General features: G+C 41.0%; 1 protein-coding gene across 1 annotated transcript; it reads left to right on the forward strand.

Annotated features, from left to right (window-relative positions):
- Positions 4,460–5,276, forward strand: LOC109831307. Its single transcript, XM_020398639.1, has 3 exons — positions 4,460–4,532; positions 4,647–5,122; positions 5,199–5,276. The coding sequence occupies exons 1-3, from the start codon at positions 4,460–4,462 to the stop codon at positions 5,274–5,276; spliced, it is 627 nt and encodes a 208-aa protein (XP_020254228.1).

A 16,888-nucleotide genomic window follows, 5' to 3' on the forward strand; every position in this document is an offset into this window, starting at 1 on the left:
GCCGTTGACCAAAACTGCTGATTTGGAAGAGGAAAGGATATTTTGAATCCATGAACACCACAGAGGACTGAAACCTCTAGCTCTGAGGAGATTCAATAAAAAGTTCCAGTTAACACAGTCAAAGGCTTTAAAAAAATCAATTTTGATGGCACATATCTCCTTTTTACCGGATGAACAGAAATTTATCATCTCATGAGCCAAGAGAATGGAATCCAGTGTTGATTTCCCACTTTGAAAGGCAGCCTGAGACTTATCAACAAGGGAAGGGATGAAAATTTTGAGCCTGTTAGCCAAAACTTTTGTGAAGATCTTACAAGTGCTGTTAAGAAGGCTAATAGGCCTGAAGTCAGATGGGGAATTTGCACCCTCTTTCTTGGGGATGAGACAGACGTATGAATAGTTAATGTTGTGGAGAAGTGAAGGGTGGAAAAAGAGGGATTGAATGAAGGAGATAATATCAAGATGAATTGAGGACCAGAACTTTTGATAGAACAGGAGGGGAAGACCGTCTGGACCTGGGGATTTCTCAGGGTGCAGGTCAAAAACAGCGGTTTTGATTTCTAGAGGGGAAAAGGGGGTGTCCAGAGATGAGAGATCTAGGCTGGTATCAGGATATAGGGAGCTCCAATTGATGGACAGTCTAGGATCTGGATGTTTGCGGAAGAGATCAGAAAAATAGTCAAAGAAAGCTGACTTCATGTCAATATCAGAAGAAATAATAGTGTTATTGATGAGGAGATGTGGAATAAAATTTTTCCTCCTATGATATGATGCAGTTCTATGAAAGAAAGCTGTGTTATTATCTCCCTCTTTCAACCATTGAATTCTAGATCTCTGCCTCCACTTGGTTTCTTCTGCCTTAGCAAGATGATGAATATCCTCCTTAACTTTGAGTCTAAGAAGAGATTCTTGGTTGGAAAGAACTCTGGACTCCTCTATAGAATTGATGTAGTTTAGGGTGGTCATGGCTTTAGAGAGAGCTTGATTGAGAGAGCCAAGAGAAGATTTTTTCCACCATTTTATTCTTTTCTTTATGAATTTCAGCTTAAGAGGCAGGGGAATCTGCTGTTCATTATTAGAGGAGAATGATTTCCAACAAGATTGGATGAAAGGAATAAAGGAGGGGAAGGATAGCCAGAACTTTTCGAACCTGAAAGGAGGAGGTTGAAAGGATGAGGTGGTGTCCAAAATGATGGGACAGTGATCAGAGCATGGAGGCTGAAAACCGTATTGAGTAAGGAGGGGGAAGTGAGCTTCGAAGTCTAAAGAGACAAAGAACCTATCAAGCCTTGCTTGAACAGGGGGAGATCTCTGGTTTGACCATGTAAACTTTCTACCGCTAAGGGGAAGATCAATAAGACAACAGGAATCGATCAACTTTTTAAAAGCGGCGATGTCACGAAGGGATCCTGATCTACCACTGCGCTCAGAAGAGCTGAGAGTCATATTGAAATCACCAAAGACAACCCAAGGTAAAGAAATAGAGGACTGGATCCTATGAATTTCCCACCAACAGACCTCTCTATCTTCATTGTCACAGGGGGCATAAACAGATGTGGCAGCAAACTGCCAATTTGAAGGAATATGAGTAAAGACTGCTGTAACAGAAAAGATGCCTATGGAAGAGGAAGAGCAGGAGAGCATAGACTCATCCCATCCTAGGAGGACTCCCCCTCTGGATTGGACAGCATCAAGGGAAATCCAGGCAGATATACTACTCCCCCCCCAGTCTTTTGAGAATGTTAGGCCGCAAGGAGTTGAGTTTGGATTCCTGGATACCTAGGAGGTTGATTTTGGCCATCTTAATACATTCCTTAACAATTCTACGCTTCACAGGGTCGTTTAACCCTCTGACATTCCAAGATCCAATCTTCATGATTGAGAACGAGGGAGGACAACTTAGATAAGGGGGGGACTAACTAGGAGACTTGACACCCTCTCTTTCCAATGCTTTGATTTCAAGTAACCCCAAAGGATCAACTGGTTCCTGGACACCACAGTTAACAGAAATCTCATGCAGAATAGAAGAGTTCATTGCATTGATAGGGAGAGTAGAAGCTGAGGAAGAGGATGTACCCTTGGAGCTACTGAGCTGCGGCCCCTTCTTCTTGATAGAGAGATGCCTTCTGTGCGGCAGATGAGCCATCACACACCTGGAAGATTTTTTTCTAGCTGATACCTTCTTCTTTTCGAAGCCAGGAGGGGGATCTGAAGATGAATCTTTGTCTCCGGAGACTGATGAGCTGATACGGATGGCTTGATTAGCTGGAAAGGATTGAGAGTGAGGAGGAGCGACTTCGTCAGATTGTTCGAGGACTGGAGATAGCAGATCCCATGAATCTCTGGCGATCTTGATCCTGACACCTTTAAACATGACTTCCACGAGGGGAGGGGATAAGTCCACACCAGCCTTAGGAGAGACAGTGCCTGGATCTTTCAGAGGAGAGGATAGATTCGCTAGAGCTGCCGAGATGTGCTTGCTAGATTCTGCTGGCTGGTTAAGTGGAGGCCTAGAAACTCCTGAGGGCAAAGTGGTAATAGCTGGGATGGTTGGGTGGGCCACCATGGATGGCATTTGTTTTCCCTCTCTTCTCACAAAAGATTCAAAGTCATCCCTGCTTCTCCCTTTAAACTCTGAGAGAGGCTTGTTGAGCTGAACGGAGCCTTCCATCACGTGGATGCCGTCTGGAGATGAATATCTGAATGTGACCACCTGAGGGATTTCTGATGGATCACGGATCTGGAGCATAGCTTTACATTCCATAGCATTCCTTTTAAGCAAAATGTCATCAGACACCGTGATGACATCACCAATATCTCCCAACAGCGCCATGATGAACTCGGAATCCCACAGATGGATGGGATTCCATCTGTAGAGACTATATAAAGAAATTAGACCAAACAAGAAAACCATGCCAGTACACAAATATATCAACCCGTGATTCAGCGTTGCAACAAACTCACCATACAAAAGTTTTCATGGATACTCAATAGGGAATATTCTAGAACTTGAAAAAAAAATCGGTATATTATCCTGAAAATGCTATGAATACAACAGCTCGATGCTAATAAAAAAAATCTAAATTTAGAGAAGGTCATAGGGGGCAAAAAGTCACGGGTTAAAAATAATTTCCAAACTCCCTACATGGTTCTGATAATACTCTCAGAACTGGAAATTAGCAACCTTTGTTATAAAAGGCAAGTTCAGTCCTCATGATAGAAAAAAAGAGGGTGTATTTACCGTGCAAATAAGATCATTGTTGCCTATACCCTTTAGCCCATGAATTTACAGTGCAATTCGCTTCCTGTGTTTTGAGAGTTTTTAAAAAAAAACAGACCTACTGTCAGGCACTGAACAAGCATAAATTTTACATGGGAAATAAAGGTACTCGAAAACTGTAATCCAAAAAGACAACCACCATGGATAACACACGTAATTAAGAAAAGAATTCAAAATCATTCATTGCGCCGCAAGAAGCTGTTAGTAAAACAATTAAGGAGACAGAAATTCTGAGACATGAAACACTTTCATTAAAGAAATATTTGCCCCCACTTGATATTCAAAGTTGCTTCGGGTTAATGCAAATTTTCTTCCCAGGATACAACAGAAAATAAAAATTCCAGTAAGCAAATCTGGAATTTTCCTTAATTCGTTGTGAAACAAGTTTGTAATATTACAGAAGTTTTTGATAGAAAAGATTCAGAGAAAGAAGTGTAAAAAGATATCTGAAAACATAAACTATTTATAGTTTTGAAAAGGTGCTTCCAACAGTCACAACTTTTCAAAACACCCCTTGGAACAAACAGCCACTTTTCAACAGTCACTTGTCTTTTCATAATTTTTAAAATTCGAAATAACATTAAAAATAAAATATATTCAATATATAATTATATATATAAAAAATAGAACATTTAAGCGGCAGCGGCAAGCGTGCAAAGTGCTAAGTGCGTGTTGAAATAGTAATATGATCGCGCATTATTCGCGCTACCCGCACGCGGGTTTAGAAGCCTACACTTTGATCCATTATTCAAAGCCCAATAAGCATTCAATGCTTTTAAACCTCTAAAAGAATGTTCAAAATTCCAATGTGGGACTATCTTATTTTTTTACAAACAAATACTAACAATCCCCCACTTTGTTTGAAAAAACATTTTAATAGTATTATATTTAAAAATAATCTGCAATATGTACAAAATGAGATAAGTATACATATGTAGAGGTAGGACCTAGAGTTTGGCATGGGTTCCCTTGACTCAGTCCTCGAACTGATGACAGGAAGAGTTTATATCTCACATCGATGAGATATATAACTGGTTTTGGTTCTTGTTTCCTCTGAGAAACGAGAATTTGTTTGAGATCCTACTCTTGTTGTGTGGCAGAGGTGCTACCGAAATTTTTACTGCACACAACAAGCGTTGGAAGAGAAGGTGAACAGGCGGTGGGTCTAAAGCCTATTCGATGGAGGAGATCATCAAGAAGTTGAACCCCGCGGAGGTATCAACTTTGATGAAGCTAATGAAGTTGTCGGCTGGTGAGAGTGCGACAAAACCATCGAAGAAGTTGGAGCTTCCGACCATCGATCTGAAGCTTGATGGACCGAATACGTACCTGAGCTGGTCGCGACGGGTGAGATACATCCTTGCAGGGAGGAATCTGGAGGGTTATCTGACAGGAGAGGTGACAGAGCCGGAGGACTCGGAGAGAAGAGATGAGTGGAAGTCCACTCATATGTTGGTGTACATATGGCTTCTCAATTCATTGGTCCCGACGATCGCAGCCACAGTGGATGGCATTGAGAAGGTGAAGGACGTCTGGGAGAAGTTGAGGAGGACATATGACGGAGTCGGGAATAACCTGAGGGTATTCCAGATTAAAGGGGAGGTCGACGCCACAGTCCAGGGAGAGAGGACTGTACAGGAATATGCTACAGAATTGGAGCGTCTGTGGCTGGATTATGATCATTTTTCCCCTCGGGCTAGCTGCAAGGACCCGGGGTGTAAAGAACGGGAGGCCTTTCTACAGGAGAGGACTATGGTGTTTCTCAAGGGATTGACATCAGAGTTCGCTCAGCGAATCGCATTGCTACTAGCTCAGCCGAAGATTCCCACACTTGAGGAGGCTGTCTCTGCTATGATCCAGGAGGAGACTCGCATTCGGCTGCAGGCAGGGACAGGTGGACTTCCTGTGGTGAAGTCAGCAATGGCAGCCTCTAGCAACACTGGATCTAGGGGAGAGACTCGACAGTGCTACAACTGCGGCACGGTGGGTCATCTAAGGCATGCTTGCACCAAGCCACCCAAGGAAGGAGATTCGGGTGGACGTGTACAGTTCGGAGGTCGTGGTCGTGGCCGTGGGGGTCGACGAGGTGAAAGAGGAGCAGGGAATCGGGCGAATATGATGGTAGCAGAGGAAGGGGAAGCAACTGAGATGGTCTTTACTGAGGAGGACCATATGCTCCTGGAGATTCTTCGAAGGAAGCAGAGAGTAGCAGGAGATGGAGACAGAAGAAGTGGAACTGAGGAGACATCCAAAGGCAACTCTGCTACTTATGCTCATCCGATCAAATGTACGGATGACATACATGCTCTTGCTTCTATGTCTCCCAATAGACCATCAGAATGGATTGTCGACTCCGGTGCATCTCGACATGTGACGGGCAACGCTAGTGAGTTCTCGTCATACACTCACCTAGCATCAGCAGATAGCATCCAAACAGCTGATGGTACATTTCAGCCTGTGGTTGGTAAGGGTACTGTTAATTGTACAGGTTCTGTAACTCTGTCCAATGTTTTGCATGCTCCTTCCTTTCCAGTAAATCTTTTGTCCATTAGTGCTATTATCCTCCAACTAAAATGTATCGTTTCTTTTGATATTCCCAAGGTGATCTTCCAGGAGAAAGGGACAGGACGGAGACTTGGGACTGGCACGTGGAGTAATGGACTGTGGTACTTGGATCGTGAGGGACTGGACTCAGCTTTGGTGTCAATGGTAGAGAAAGCAGGAGTAGGATCTGAAATGAGTGCCGAGAGTGAATTGATGCTTCATCACCAGCGCTTGGGACACTCATCCTTTGGTACTTTAAGTAGATTGTATCCATCTTTATTTGAGAAAGCAAATAAAGAGAAACTTGTGTGTGATGCATGTAAGTTGGGAAAGCTTACTAGAAGCTCTTATGTTAGTTCTGATCATAGGAGTTCTCATGCATTTGATCTGATACATTCAGATGTTTGGGGGCCTTGTTCCACAAGTTCTATGAACGGATACAAGTATTTTGTTACATTCATTGATTGCTTCTCTCGCGTTACTTGGTTATACCTGATGAAGAATAAGAGTGAAGTGTTTGGCTGCTTTCAAAACTTTCATAGGAATGTTCAGACCCAATATGGAGCAGTGGTGAAGGTATTGAGATCTGATAATGGGACAGAGTACACCAACAAAGTGTTTGGAGAATACTTGTCATCTCATGGAATACAACACCAGACTACGTGTCCATACACACCAGCTCAGAATGGGGTAGCAGAAAGGAAGAACAGACATCTCTTAGAGGTTGCTAGAAGTATGATGATCTCCATGAATGTCCCAGAAACATTGTGGGGGCAAGCAGTGTTGACTGCAGCGGCGCTGATCAACAGAATGCCCTCGAGAGTACTGGATTGGAAGTCTCCGTGTGAGACATTGAAAGGAGATAATGGTGGGATTCTTCCACTGAAGGTATTTGGCTGTGTGTGTTTTGTGAAGGATAACAGACCATCCGTCGGGAAGCTTGCCCCTAGAGCGGTGAAGTGTATTTTTGTGGGATATTCTGCTACTCAAAAGGGATATGTTTGCTGGAGCCCGGTGGAGAAAAGGCTGTTCGTAAGCATGGATGTGTACTTTCGTGAATTTGAGCCATATTACACACAGAAGGTACCCTCATCCGTTGGTGACTCGCCCAATACTGGAAGTATGAGACGAGAGGGGGAGAATGGTGAGAGGCATGTGAATAATGTAGAGAATAATATGAAGAAATCGATTTCTCTAACGATTCCTTGGGAAGGAGAACTGGTTGAGGAGGAGCAGGAGAATAAAGAAGAAGAAGATAAGGAGACAAGAGGTGTTAGGCCCACGGCTCAGGGGGAGCTACTTACCTATAGTAGGAAGGGGAAGCAACTTGCGGAAACAGTACCTACAGTGCCACTAGTGCCAAGTCCCTTATCAACGCCTGTCCCGACTCCTGAGACACCTACACCACCATCAGATTCCTTCCAAGGTGATATCAATCCTCCCCTTACTCCTCCCACACCAGTATCAGTACGGAGGACTACTCGCAGCAATGCGGGACATCCTCCCGATAGATATGGTTGGGATCTTACCCAATTTATATCATATTCTAATATCCACCCTGCACATGGAGCATTCATTGCATCATTGGATTCTGTTACTGTACCTAACAATTAGCAGGTTGCTAAGAAGGACCCAAAGTGGAAAGCAGCTATGCATGAGGAGCTAGGAGCCCTTGAGAAAAACCGCACTTGGGAGCTAGTAAAATTACCAGAAGGGAAGAGAGCAGTTGGGTGCAAGTGGGTCTTCACTGTGAAGCAGAATCCAGATGGACAAGTTGAGCGCTACAAGGCTCGTCTGGTGGCAAAAGGGTATAGTCAGACATATGGCATCGATTATGATGAGACTTTTGCACCGGTGGCGAAGATGAGCACTGTTCGGACCTTAATCTCTCTGGCAGTAAATGGTGGATGGAAGTTACACCAACTAGATGTGAAGAATGCATTTCTTCATGGAGATCTAGTGGAGGAGGTATACATGGAGATACCACCAGGATTTGGTACAGATCAGACAGTGGGAAAGGTCTGTAGATTGAAGAAGTCTCTCTATGGGCTGAAGCAGTCTCCTCGTGCTTGGTTTGACAGATTCAGAAGGGCTATGATTGGTATGGGGTACCAGCAGATCAACGCCAACCATACCGTGTTCTTTCGAATAAGTGGAGGTCACATCACCATACTTACAGTATATGTAGATGATATGATTATTACAGGGAATGATGAGAAGGAGATTGCCCAACTCAAAGTAAGACTGGGTAAGGAATTCGAGGTGAAAGATCTTGGCTTGCTTCGATACTTTCTTGGAATAGAGATAGCTCGAGGAGCGGAGGGAATCGTCCTATCCCAGAGAAAGTATGCACTGGATCTTCTCAAAGAGACAGGGATGTTAGGGTGCAAACCTGCAACTACACCGATCGACCAGAAGTTCAAACTAGGTGCTGAGGCCGGAGAACCAGTTGATCGTGACAGATACCAGAGGCTGGTGGGAAGATTGATCTATTTGAGTCACACACGTCCTGATATCTCTTTTGCAGTGAGCGTGGTGAGTCGCTACATGCACGATCCGAGGAAGGGTCATATGGACGCTGTGTACCAGATTCTGATATATTTAAAGAGTGCCCCCGGGAAGGGACTGGTATTCAGGAAGAATGGACATGTGAACATCGAGGGTTATTGCGACTCTGATTGGGCTAGCTGTGCTGATGACAGGAGATCCACCTCAGGATATTGTATCTTTGTAGGAGGCAACTTGGTCTCGTGGAAGAGAAAGAAGCAATCCGTGGTAGCGAGATCAACAGCTGAAGCAGAGTATAGAGCCATGGCCTTAGGAGTTACAGAGTTGTTGTGGTTAAAGAGCATGTTGGTGGAGCTGAAGCTGGATCAAGGAGCCAAGATGAAACTGTGGTGTGATAACAAGTCAGCCATCAGTATCGCCAACAACCCAGTGCAGCATGATAGAACCAAACACATCGAGATTGATAGGTTCTTCATCAAAGAGAAGTTGGATAGTGGACTACTGGAGAGTAGATATGATCAGAGGATGTGACAAGATGGGCTTAGTGGATATCTTTCGCCCATCTTGAGGAGGAGTGTTGAAATAGTAATATGTTTAGGGGCTTATGTGTAAGTTGTAGGGGCCTATATAAGCCCATGTTATCTCATGAATAAGATTAGGGTTTTCATTCTCAACAGTGCGTCTAATAATCGCGTCAAAATCGCGCATTATTCGCGCTACCCGCACGCGGGTTTAGAAGCCTACACTTTGATTCATTATTCAAAGCCCAATAAGCATTCAATGCTTTTAAACCTCTAAAAGAATGTTCAAAATTCCAATGTGGGACTATTTTGTTTTTTTTTTTTTACAAACAAATACTAACAGAAGCTACGAATACAAGTTTCAGAAGTGCTCACCTTTCTGAAATTCTAATCAAACATTCTGGAAATTGGAAGAAAATATAACGTAGAGTTTAGAGTTAAGCATGTCATACTTCAAATAAATGGTTATTGAAGACTAGACTCCAATCAGAATCTAGAGGAGAAATTTGCTGAAATGAAACTCCAGACGAGAACGTTTCATTAAGCAAATAACAATACATAAGAAATCGTTTGAAGAAAGCAAAACAAATGCCTGGTATTTATTATTCTGATGACAACAATCGACATAAATCAGAGATGCATATCATTGCTCTAGCCTCTCTAGTAAATTTTGCTGTTGGCTCGAGGAAAATGTTTAACAGCTATCTCGGCAACTGAGGCAAAAACAGCGAAAATTGTCTCTAGAAATGCCACGCTCTAAACTTCCACCATGCTGCTTCCAACAACACCTTTTGGGCTCCTCGCACAAACCAGGGCACACTGCAATTTCCCAACAAAAAGCCACTGGTTAGATTGATTTGGTTCAATCAAAAGAAAACTTATTTTTGCTCTTCTTTCTAAGACAAGAAGTCCATAAAATAAAGGGTTTCTGGGAAATATCATAGGCTTTGAAAGTTAAATTAAAAATTAAAACCTTGAATTTGGTTTCAAATTATTCTCGTATTCTCGCATTCTCGCATTCTCGCAATGTTTTCACTTATACTACATATTCCTCTAAAATAACTGGATTAATGTTGTTCCAATCTAGACAGCATTAAGTAAGTGGTATCAACTTAGTATGAACAAATCAATCGGAAATTGCTTTTGTATCTCAACATTGCAACTACAGTTACAAAATAAAAGTAAATAAAAATAAATATAAAAATATAAAATAATAGTTTCACATGCTGTTATAAACAACCCCCAAAAGGTTTGGACATGTCCTCAGCACCCCCAAAACTTTTTTCTGATAATATCTGAAATTAGATTTAGAAAATGCAAAAGTTTCAGGTATAACGGTACGTAATTCAATGGGCACGTTTGCCCGTGGACTGAGAATGCTCTATCGTATCAACTTTGCTGTCTTCTACTTTCTCAACTGATGACGGTGTTGCTACACAAGGTTCTGAGAGCATTGAAGATGGCGGCGGGCATATATCGTACAGGCAAGGCCCCGGCCCTGGATCTGGAAGTTTTCTGCAAGGTCTTTTTGAAGAGACAACAAGATCTGAAAATAAAGCAAAAATAACAACAAAAAGAAGCAAAACTATTGAAGAAATCCTCATGGTCTCTTATGGGAGTAGTATATATAAGATGCATACTCTTGTTAGCTAGGTATTTATAGTTGTGTATTGGGTGGAAAAAAGATATTTTAGTGATTGTCTATGAGAAGGCAATATCTCGTATATTCATATGGTTATTACTTTCATCCAAATTAATGATTACACAATTCATCCAAATTAGGAATGTGAATCAATTTCTTCTTATTTTAGCAAGATACTGGATTCTTACCTTATTCATTAATAAAAGTGATATGTAAATTATTCTCTATAAATAAACGTATGGATTTTTTTATGCATATTTGTTGAATAATTGGAAGTCAAAGTTAGGGAATTTATTTTTTAGGAAAGTTTTTTGGGAATAAAAGGAGAGATCGGTTGTGATCTTTTCCTATGATTCTGTTTCCTAATTTTTAGGAAAGAATCGAGCTAGTTAGTTATTTCCTTTATTAGACCTTTTTGTATATATACAGATGTAGGACCGATTTTAATTAAGAGAAAGAAAGGAAATTCTTCATGGTATCAGAGCCAGTTCTCTGAACCATAATCCCTTCAGGCCGCCTCTCTATGGCCATCATTCTTTCTGGCCATCTCTCCATGGCCATCGTTCTCTCTGGCCGATTCTTTCTGGCCTTCTCTTTGTTTCTCAGGCCGATTCTCTTTGCATGACAAAATACGGAATGACCTCATCACAAACATCCAACATCACGACACCAGAATCTGGAGGCAGTTCAGAAATTCCAAACCTTGGTGGTAGTGATGCTTTTCCTATTCTCATCACAGGACACAAATTAAATGGCCATAATTATTTGCAGTGGTCACAATCTGTGTTGCTGTTCATTTGTGGTAAGGGAATGGATGAGTATCTCACGGGTGCAGTAGCCATGCCAGAGACTATAGATCCAAGTTTCAGAAAGTGGAAGATTGGAAATAGTAAGATCATGTCATGGCTTATCAATTACATGAACAATGACATAGGTGAAAATTTCTTGTTATTTGGGACTGCAAAAGAAATATGGGATGCAGCCAAAGAAACTTACTCCAGCTCTAAAAAAACTTCAGAGGTATTTCAGGTTGAATCAATACTCCATGACTTCCGCTAAGGAGAGCAGTCTGTTACTCAGTATTACAACACACTCACACGGTATTGGCAGCAACTTGACTTATTCGAGACTCACTCATGGAAATGTTCGTAAGATGCAGCAACGTACAAGCAGATTGTGGAACAAAAAAGGCTATTCAAGTTTTTATTAGTACTTAACAGGGAGTTGGATGATGTTCGAAGTCGAATCATGGGCACTAAACCACTGCTCAGTCTCAGGGAAGCTTTCTCAGAGGTTAGGCATGAAGAAAATAGAAAGAAAGTGATGATGGGATCTAAGGAACAACCTGCCTCAACGTTGGATGCATATGCCCTTGCTATCCGATCATCTAACAGTAATGGTGGAGATCGTCAGAATCGGGAATGGCCATGGTGTGATTACTGTAAGAAACCAGGCCATTACAAGGAGACTTGCTAGAAGCTCCATGGCAAACCAGCTGATTGGAAACCAAAGCCACAGTTTGATAGAGATAGCAAAGCACATGTGGCTTCCAACTCTGATAGTGCTCCTATTCCTGAGCCTAGCCCATTCAGCAAAGAGCAGATGGATTTGCTGCAAAAAACTGTTTAGTCAAGTTGGCAGTGGTAGCTTTACTGGGACTGGTTTGGTTGCTCAAATGGATTCACATACAGCATTCACTGCTATCAGAGGAGGAATGAGGCCGTGGATAGTCGACACTGGTGCTTCTGATCACATGACAGGAGATGCTGCCCTTCTCCAAAATTACAAGCCAAGTAGTGGTCACTCGTCTGTCCGTATTGCTGATGGTTCAAATTCAAAAATTGCTGGGACAGGTTCCATCCAACTTACTAAAGAGTTGTATCTCGATTCTCGACTCTGTCCTTCATGTTCCAAACTTGGATTGTAATCTTTTATCCATTAGCAAATTGGCTCGTGACCTTCAATGTGTTACAAAATTTTATCCAAACTTATGTGTTTTTCAGGACTTGAAATCGGGGAAGATGATTGGCAGTGCTGAACTGTGCTCCGAGCTCTATCTCCTCTCATGTGGCCGATCCTCAAACCAAGTTTCTCAAGCAAGTTGTGTCCAGTCTGAGAGTCTGTTAGAGTCTTTCAATTCTGTGTTCAATTCCAATGTCAATAAAGATAGTGAAATTATACTGTTACACTATCGTCTTGGTCATCCTAGCTTTGTGCATTTTGCAAAACTGTTTCCCAATTATTTATCAATAAAAGTCCAGCATCTTTTCATTGTGAAATTTGTCAGATTGCGAAGCATACTCGAACAATATATCCTCAAATTCCATACAAATCTTCAACTGTTTTTTCTTTGATCCATAGTGATGTGTTGGGTCCTTCACGGATAAAAAATGTTTCTGGCACTCGATGGTTTGTGACATTCGTTGATGATCATACACGGGTAACTTGGGTTTTCCTTATGAAAGAAAAGTCAGAGGTCGGGAAATTTTTTCAAACCTTCAATCTTATGGTTCAAAATCAATTCAACTCTAGAATTCATGTACTCAAGTCAGACAATGCTAGGGAATACTTTACTAGTAGTCTCAATACCTACCTTCAGAACCACAGGATTATCCACATAAGTTCTTGTGTTGACACCCCTCAATAAAATGGGGTGGCTGAACGCAAGAATAGACATCTCTTGGAGGTTGCCCAGTGTCTTATGTTTTCCTCTAATGTTCCAAATTATTTCTAGGGGGAAGCCATTCTCACAGCTACCAATTTGATCAATCGTATGCCATCCAGAGTTCTTACTTTTCAATCTCCACGTCAACTTCTTCTGTAAAATTTTCCTCACACCCGTGCAGCTTCATCTGATTTACCACTCAATTTATTTGGTTGCACGGTATTTGTTCATGTGTATCCTCAACACCGTAGCAAATTTGATCCTAGAGCAAATAAGTGCATTTTTCTAGGGTACTCTTCAACTCAAAAAGGGTACAAATGTTATTCTCCAACCAATAAAAGATTTTACACCACCATGGATGTCTCTTTCTTTGAACATGTGTCCTTCTATCCCAAATCTCATGTTCAGGGGGAGAGCATGAATGAACATCAAGTTTGGGAGTCTCTTCTTGAGTCTGTACCCGTTACCTACTCAGAGTCACCAAGTTCTTCTCAACCTGTGCTTGTGCCCACTGACTGTACACAAGACTTGTCCACACCCGTGCCTGTTCAGTCATCATCAATCCAGCCCACAAATATTTCTTCTCCCGTGCCTGTCCAGTCTCCCATGCCTACTCAATCTGTGGCTCCACAACTTACTAATGAGAATTTTCAAGTCTACATCAGGAGGAGGAAAAGACAGGAGCTAGAGCACGGACCACAACCAGCATGTGACCAAGATATTGACTCAATTTCAAGTTCACCTGAAGAAAACATAGGTAAGAATAAGGATGGAGAAGTGTCAATTCCCAGCATTGATGATTCTACCATGCCAATTGCATTGAGGAAGGGTGTTAGGAGATGTACATGACATCCAATTGGGAATTATGTTACTTATGAAAGGCTATCATCATCTTACTGAGCATTTGCTACTTCTCTTGATGATATTTAGGTTCCCAACACAATAAAAGAGGCATTACAAAATTCAGAGTGGAAGAAGGGAGTACAATATGAGACTGATGCACTTGAGAAGAATGGAACATGGACTATTACTGATTTGCCAGTTAGGAAAAGACCCGTGGGGTGCAAGTGGATTTTCACTATAAAATACAAAGCAGATGGATCAGTTGAGAGATTTAAGGCTCGATTGGTAGCTAGAGGATTTACACAATCCTATGGAATAAACTATCAAGAAACTTTGCTCCTGTCGCAAAGCTTAACACTATCAGAATTCTTCTCTCATTGGCTGTCAACCAAGATTGGTGCTTGCAACAACTGGACATAAAAAATGCCTTTCTAAATGGTGACCTTGAAGAGGAAGTCTACATGGAAATCCCACATGGTTTCGAAGTATGGCAAAGAGTCAGGTTTGCAAACTCAAGAAGTCCTTGTACGGCCTTAAACAATCTCCCCGAGCCTGGTTTGACATATTCACAAAGGCTGTTTTGAAGCTTGGCTACATACAGGGTCAGGCTGATCATACTTTGTTTCTCAAGAAATCTCATTCTGGGAAAATTGCTATATTGATAGTCTATGTCGATGATATTATTCTATCTGGGAATGATGTGGAGGAATTACAGAATTTGAAGAAGTATTTGTCAGAAGAATTTGAAGTTAAAGATCTTGGAAATCTTAAATATTTCCTTGGAATGGAAGTGGCTAGATCAAGGAAGGGCATTGTTGTTTCTCAAAGGAAATATATTCTAGATCTTCTTAAGGAGACCAGTATGCTTGGATGCAAACCAGTTGATACTCCTATAGACAGTCAGAAGAAACTTAGCACCAAGAAAGAAAGTACACCTGTAGACAAGGGGAGATACAGCGACTTGTTGGACGCCTGATTTATCTTTCACACACTCAGCCAGATATTGGTTTTGCAGTGAGTGTTGTAAGTCAATTCATGCATAGTCCTACAGAGGAACACATGGAAGTAGTCTACAGGATTCTTAGATACTTGAAGATGACACCAGGGAAAGACCTATTCTTTAGAAAGACAGAGAATCGTGACATTGAAGTGTATTCAGATGCAGATTGGGCAGGAAACATCATTGACAGACGATCAACTTCTGGGTACTGTTCTTTTGTCTGGGGTAATCTTGTTACGTGGAGGAGCAAGAAGCAATCAGTGGTAGCTAGAAGTAGTGCAGAAGCTGAGTACAGAGCACTGGCACAGGGAATTTGTGAAGGGATTTGGATAAAAAGGGTCCTTAGTGAACTGGGACAAATGAGTTCATCTCCTATTCTGATGATGTGTGATAATCAGGGTGCTATCAGCATAGCTAAGAATCCCGTGCATCATGATAGGACTAAGCACGTTGAAATTGACAGACACTTCATCACAGAGAAGGTGACTAGTGAGACTGTTAAATTGAACTACATTCCTACCAAGCAACAAACTGCAGGCATCCTCACCAAAGCTCTACCTAGACCTAACTTTGAAGACTTAATTTGCAAGCTGGGATTATATGGTATATATTCTCCAGCTTGAGAGGAGTGTTGAATATTCAGAAGTCAAAGTTAGGGAATTTATTTTTTAGGAAAGTTTTTTAGGAATAAAAGGAGAGATCGGTTGTGATCTTTTCCTATGATTCTGTTTCCTAATATTTAGGAAAGAATCAAGCTAGTTAGTTATTTTCTTTATTAGACTTTTTTTTGTATATATACAGATGTAGGACCGATTTTAATTAAGAGTGAAAAAAAAAAGGAAATTCTTCAATATTCTCAAATATTATATATCTGTAATAAGGGCAATATCTTGTTCATGCATATGGTTACTTCCTCCCTATTGTGTCCAGGGTCTATAAATAATTGTCACAATTAATGGGGATTATACATTTCATCCAAATTATGAAATATGGTGGATTTTCACCTTAGAATCATTAACAAAAATGATATATAAATAAATGTATGCTTTTTATGCATACTCTCAGTTAATGATAGGGAACATATGGTTATTTCTTCCATATTGTATGCATAAATATATAATTGTCACGATTAGTGTAGAGGCTTATACAATTCATCCACATTATGAAAGGAGTGAGGATATTTCTTTGGTTTAGGAAGATACGATATACTGGTTTCTCACCTTATTCATTAATAAAATGATACATGAATAAATGTATGGATTTCTGAAATAAGCTTTTGAGGTCAAAGGTGCAATCCATGTTATCCTATAACCCAGCAATATAATACTGAACCCAGAAAAAATTAGCTAAATTATGGACTAAGGAGTGAGAATATCATTATGAAGGCAACTTGACTCTTACTAGCTAAATTAGCATATTGTCAAAAGCTCACATAGATTACACCATAATTTCACTGAACCCAGAAATAATATAGTGACCATGTGTGGATATTTCTAGAAAATACAGAAACCGGTACAACTATATGAACCAGTCATCTTGACCATTATCCCACTGCAAGAATTTCACTTTGAAATCAAAACACACAAGGAACTACAGAATTAGAGGAAACCTACATCATATGGTCTTTTGAAATGCTAGCATCATAACGGTTCCTTGCTCATACAACAATGGAATGCTCAGAGCTTTTAAGCAAAAGAACAAATTCGATACCAGAGTACCAAATGTTGATCCAAATGCAAAGAAGGTAGCACATAAGAAAAAAAAAACACAGGTTATTTATGAAACATAATTCCCAAAATACCTGCATGGTCATGGTAGTACTTTAACAAGGACTGGAACTGGCAACTTATGTAACAAGAAACAAAATCATTTCCGCAAAAAAGTC

Source organism: Asparagus officinalis, chromosome 1 (genome assembly GCF_001876935.1).
Source record: "Asparagus officinalis chromosome 1, Aspof.V1, whole genome shotgun sequence".
Taxonomy (NCBI): Eukaryota; Viridiplantae; Streptophyta; class Magnoliopsida; order Asparagales; family Asparagaceae; genus Asparagus; species Asparagus officinalis.

Excerpts from the sequence above, each read along its gene's own strand:
- LOC109831307 (XM_020398639.1), top strand. The coding sequence starts at position 4,460 with ATGGAGGAGATCATCAAGAAGTTGAACCCCGCGGAGGTATCAACTTTG. Across the intron at positions 4,533-4,646 it reads GCTAATGAAGTTGTCGGCTG|GGAGGAATCTGGAGGGTTAT; the intron begins GTGAGAGTGCGA and ends ACATCCTTGCAG. Across the intron at positions 5,123-5,198 it reads TTCCCACACTTGAGGAGGCT|CAATGGCAGCCTCTAGCAAC; the intron begins GTCTCTGCTATG and ends TGGTGAAGTCAG.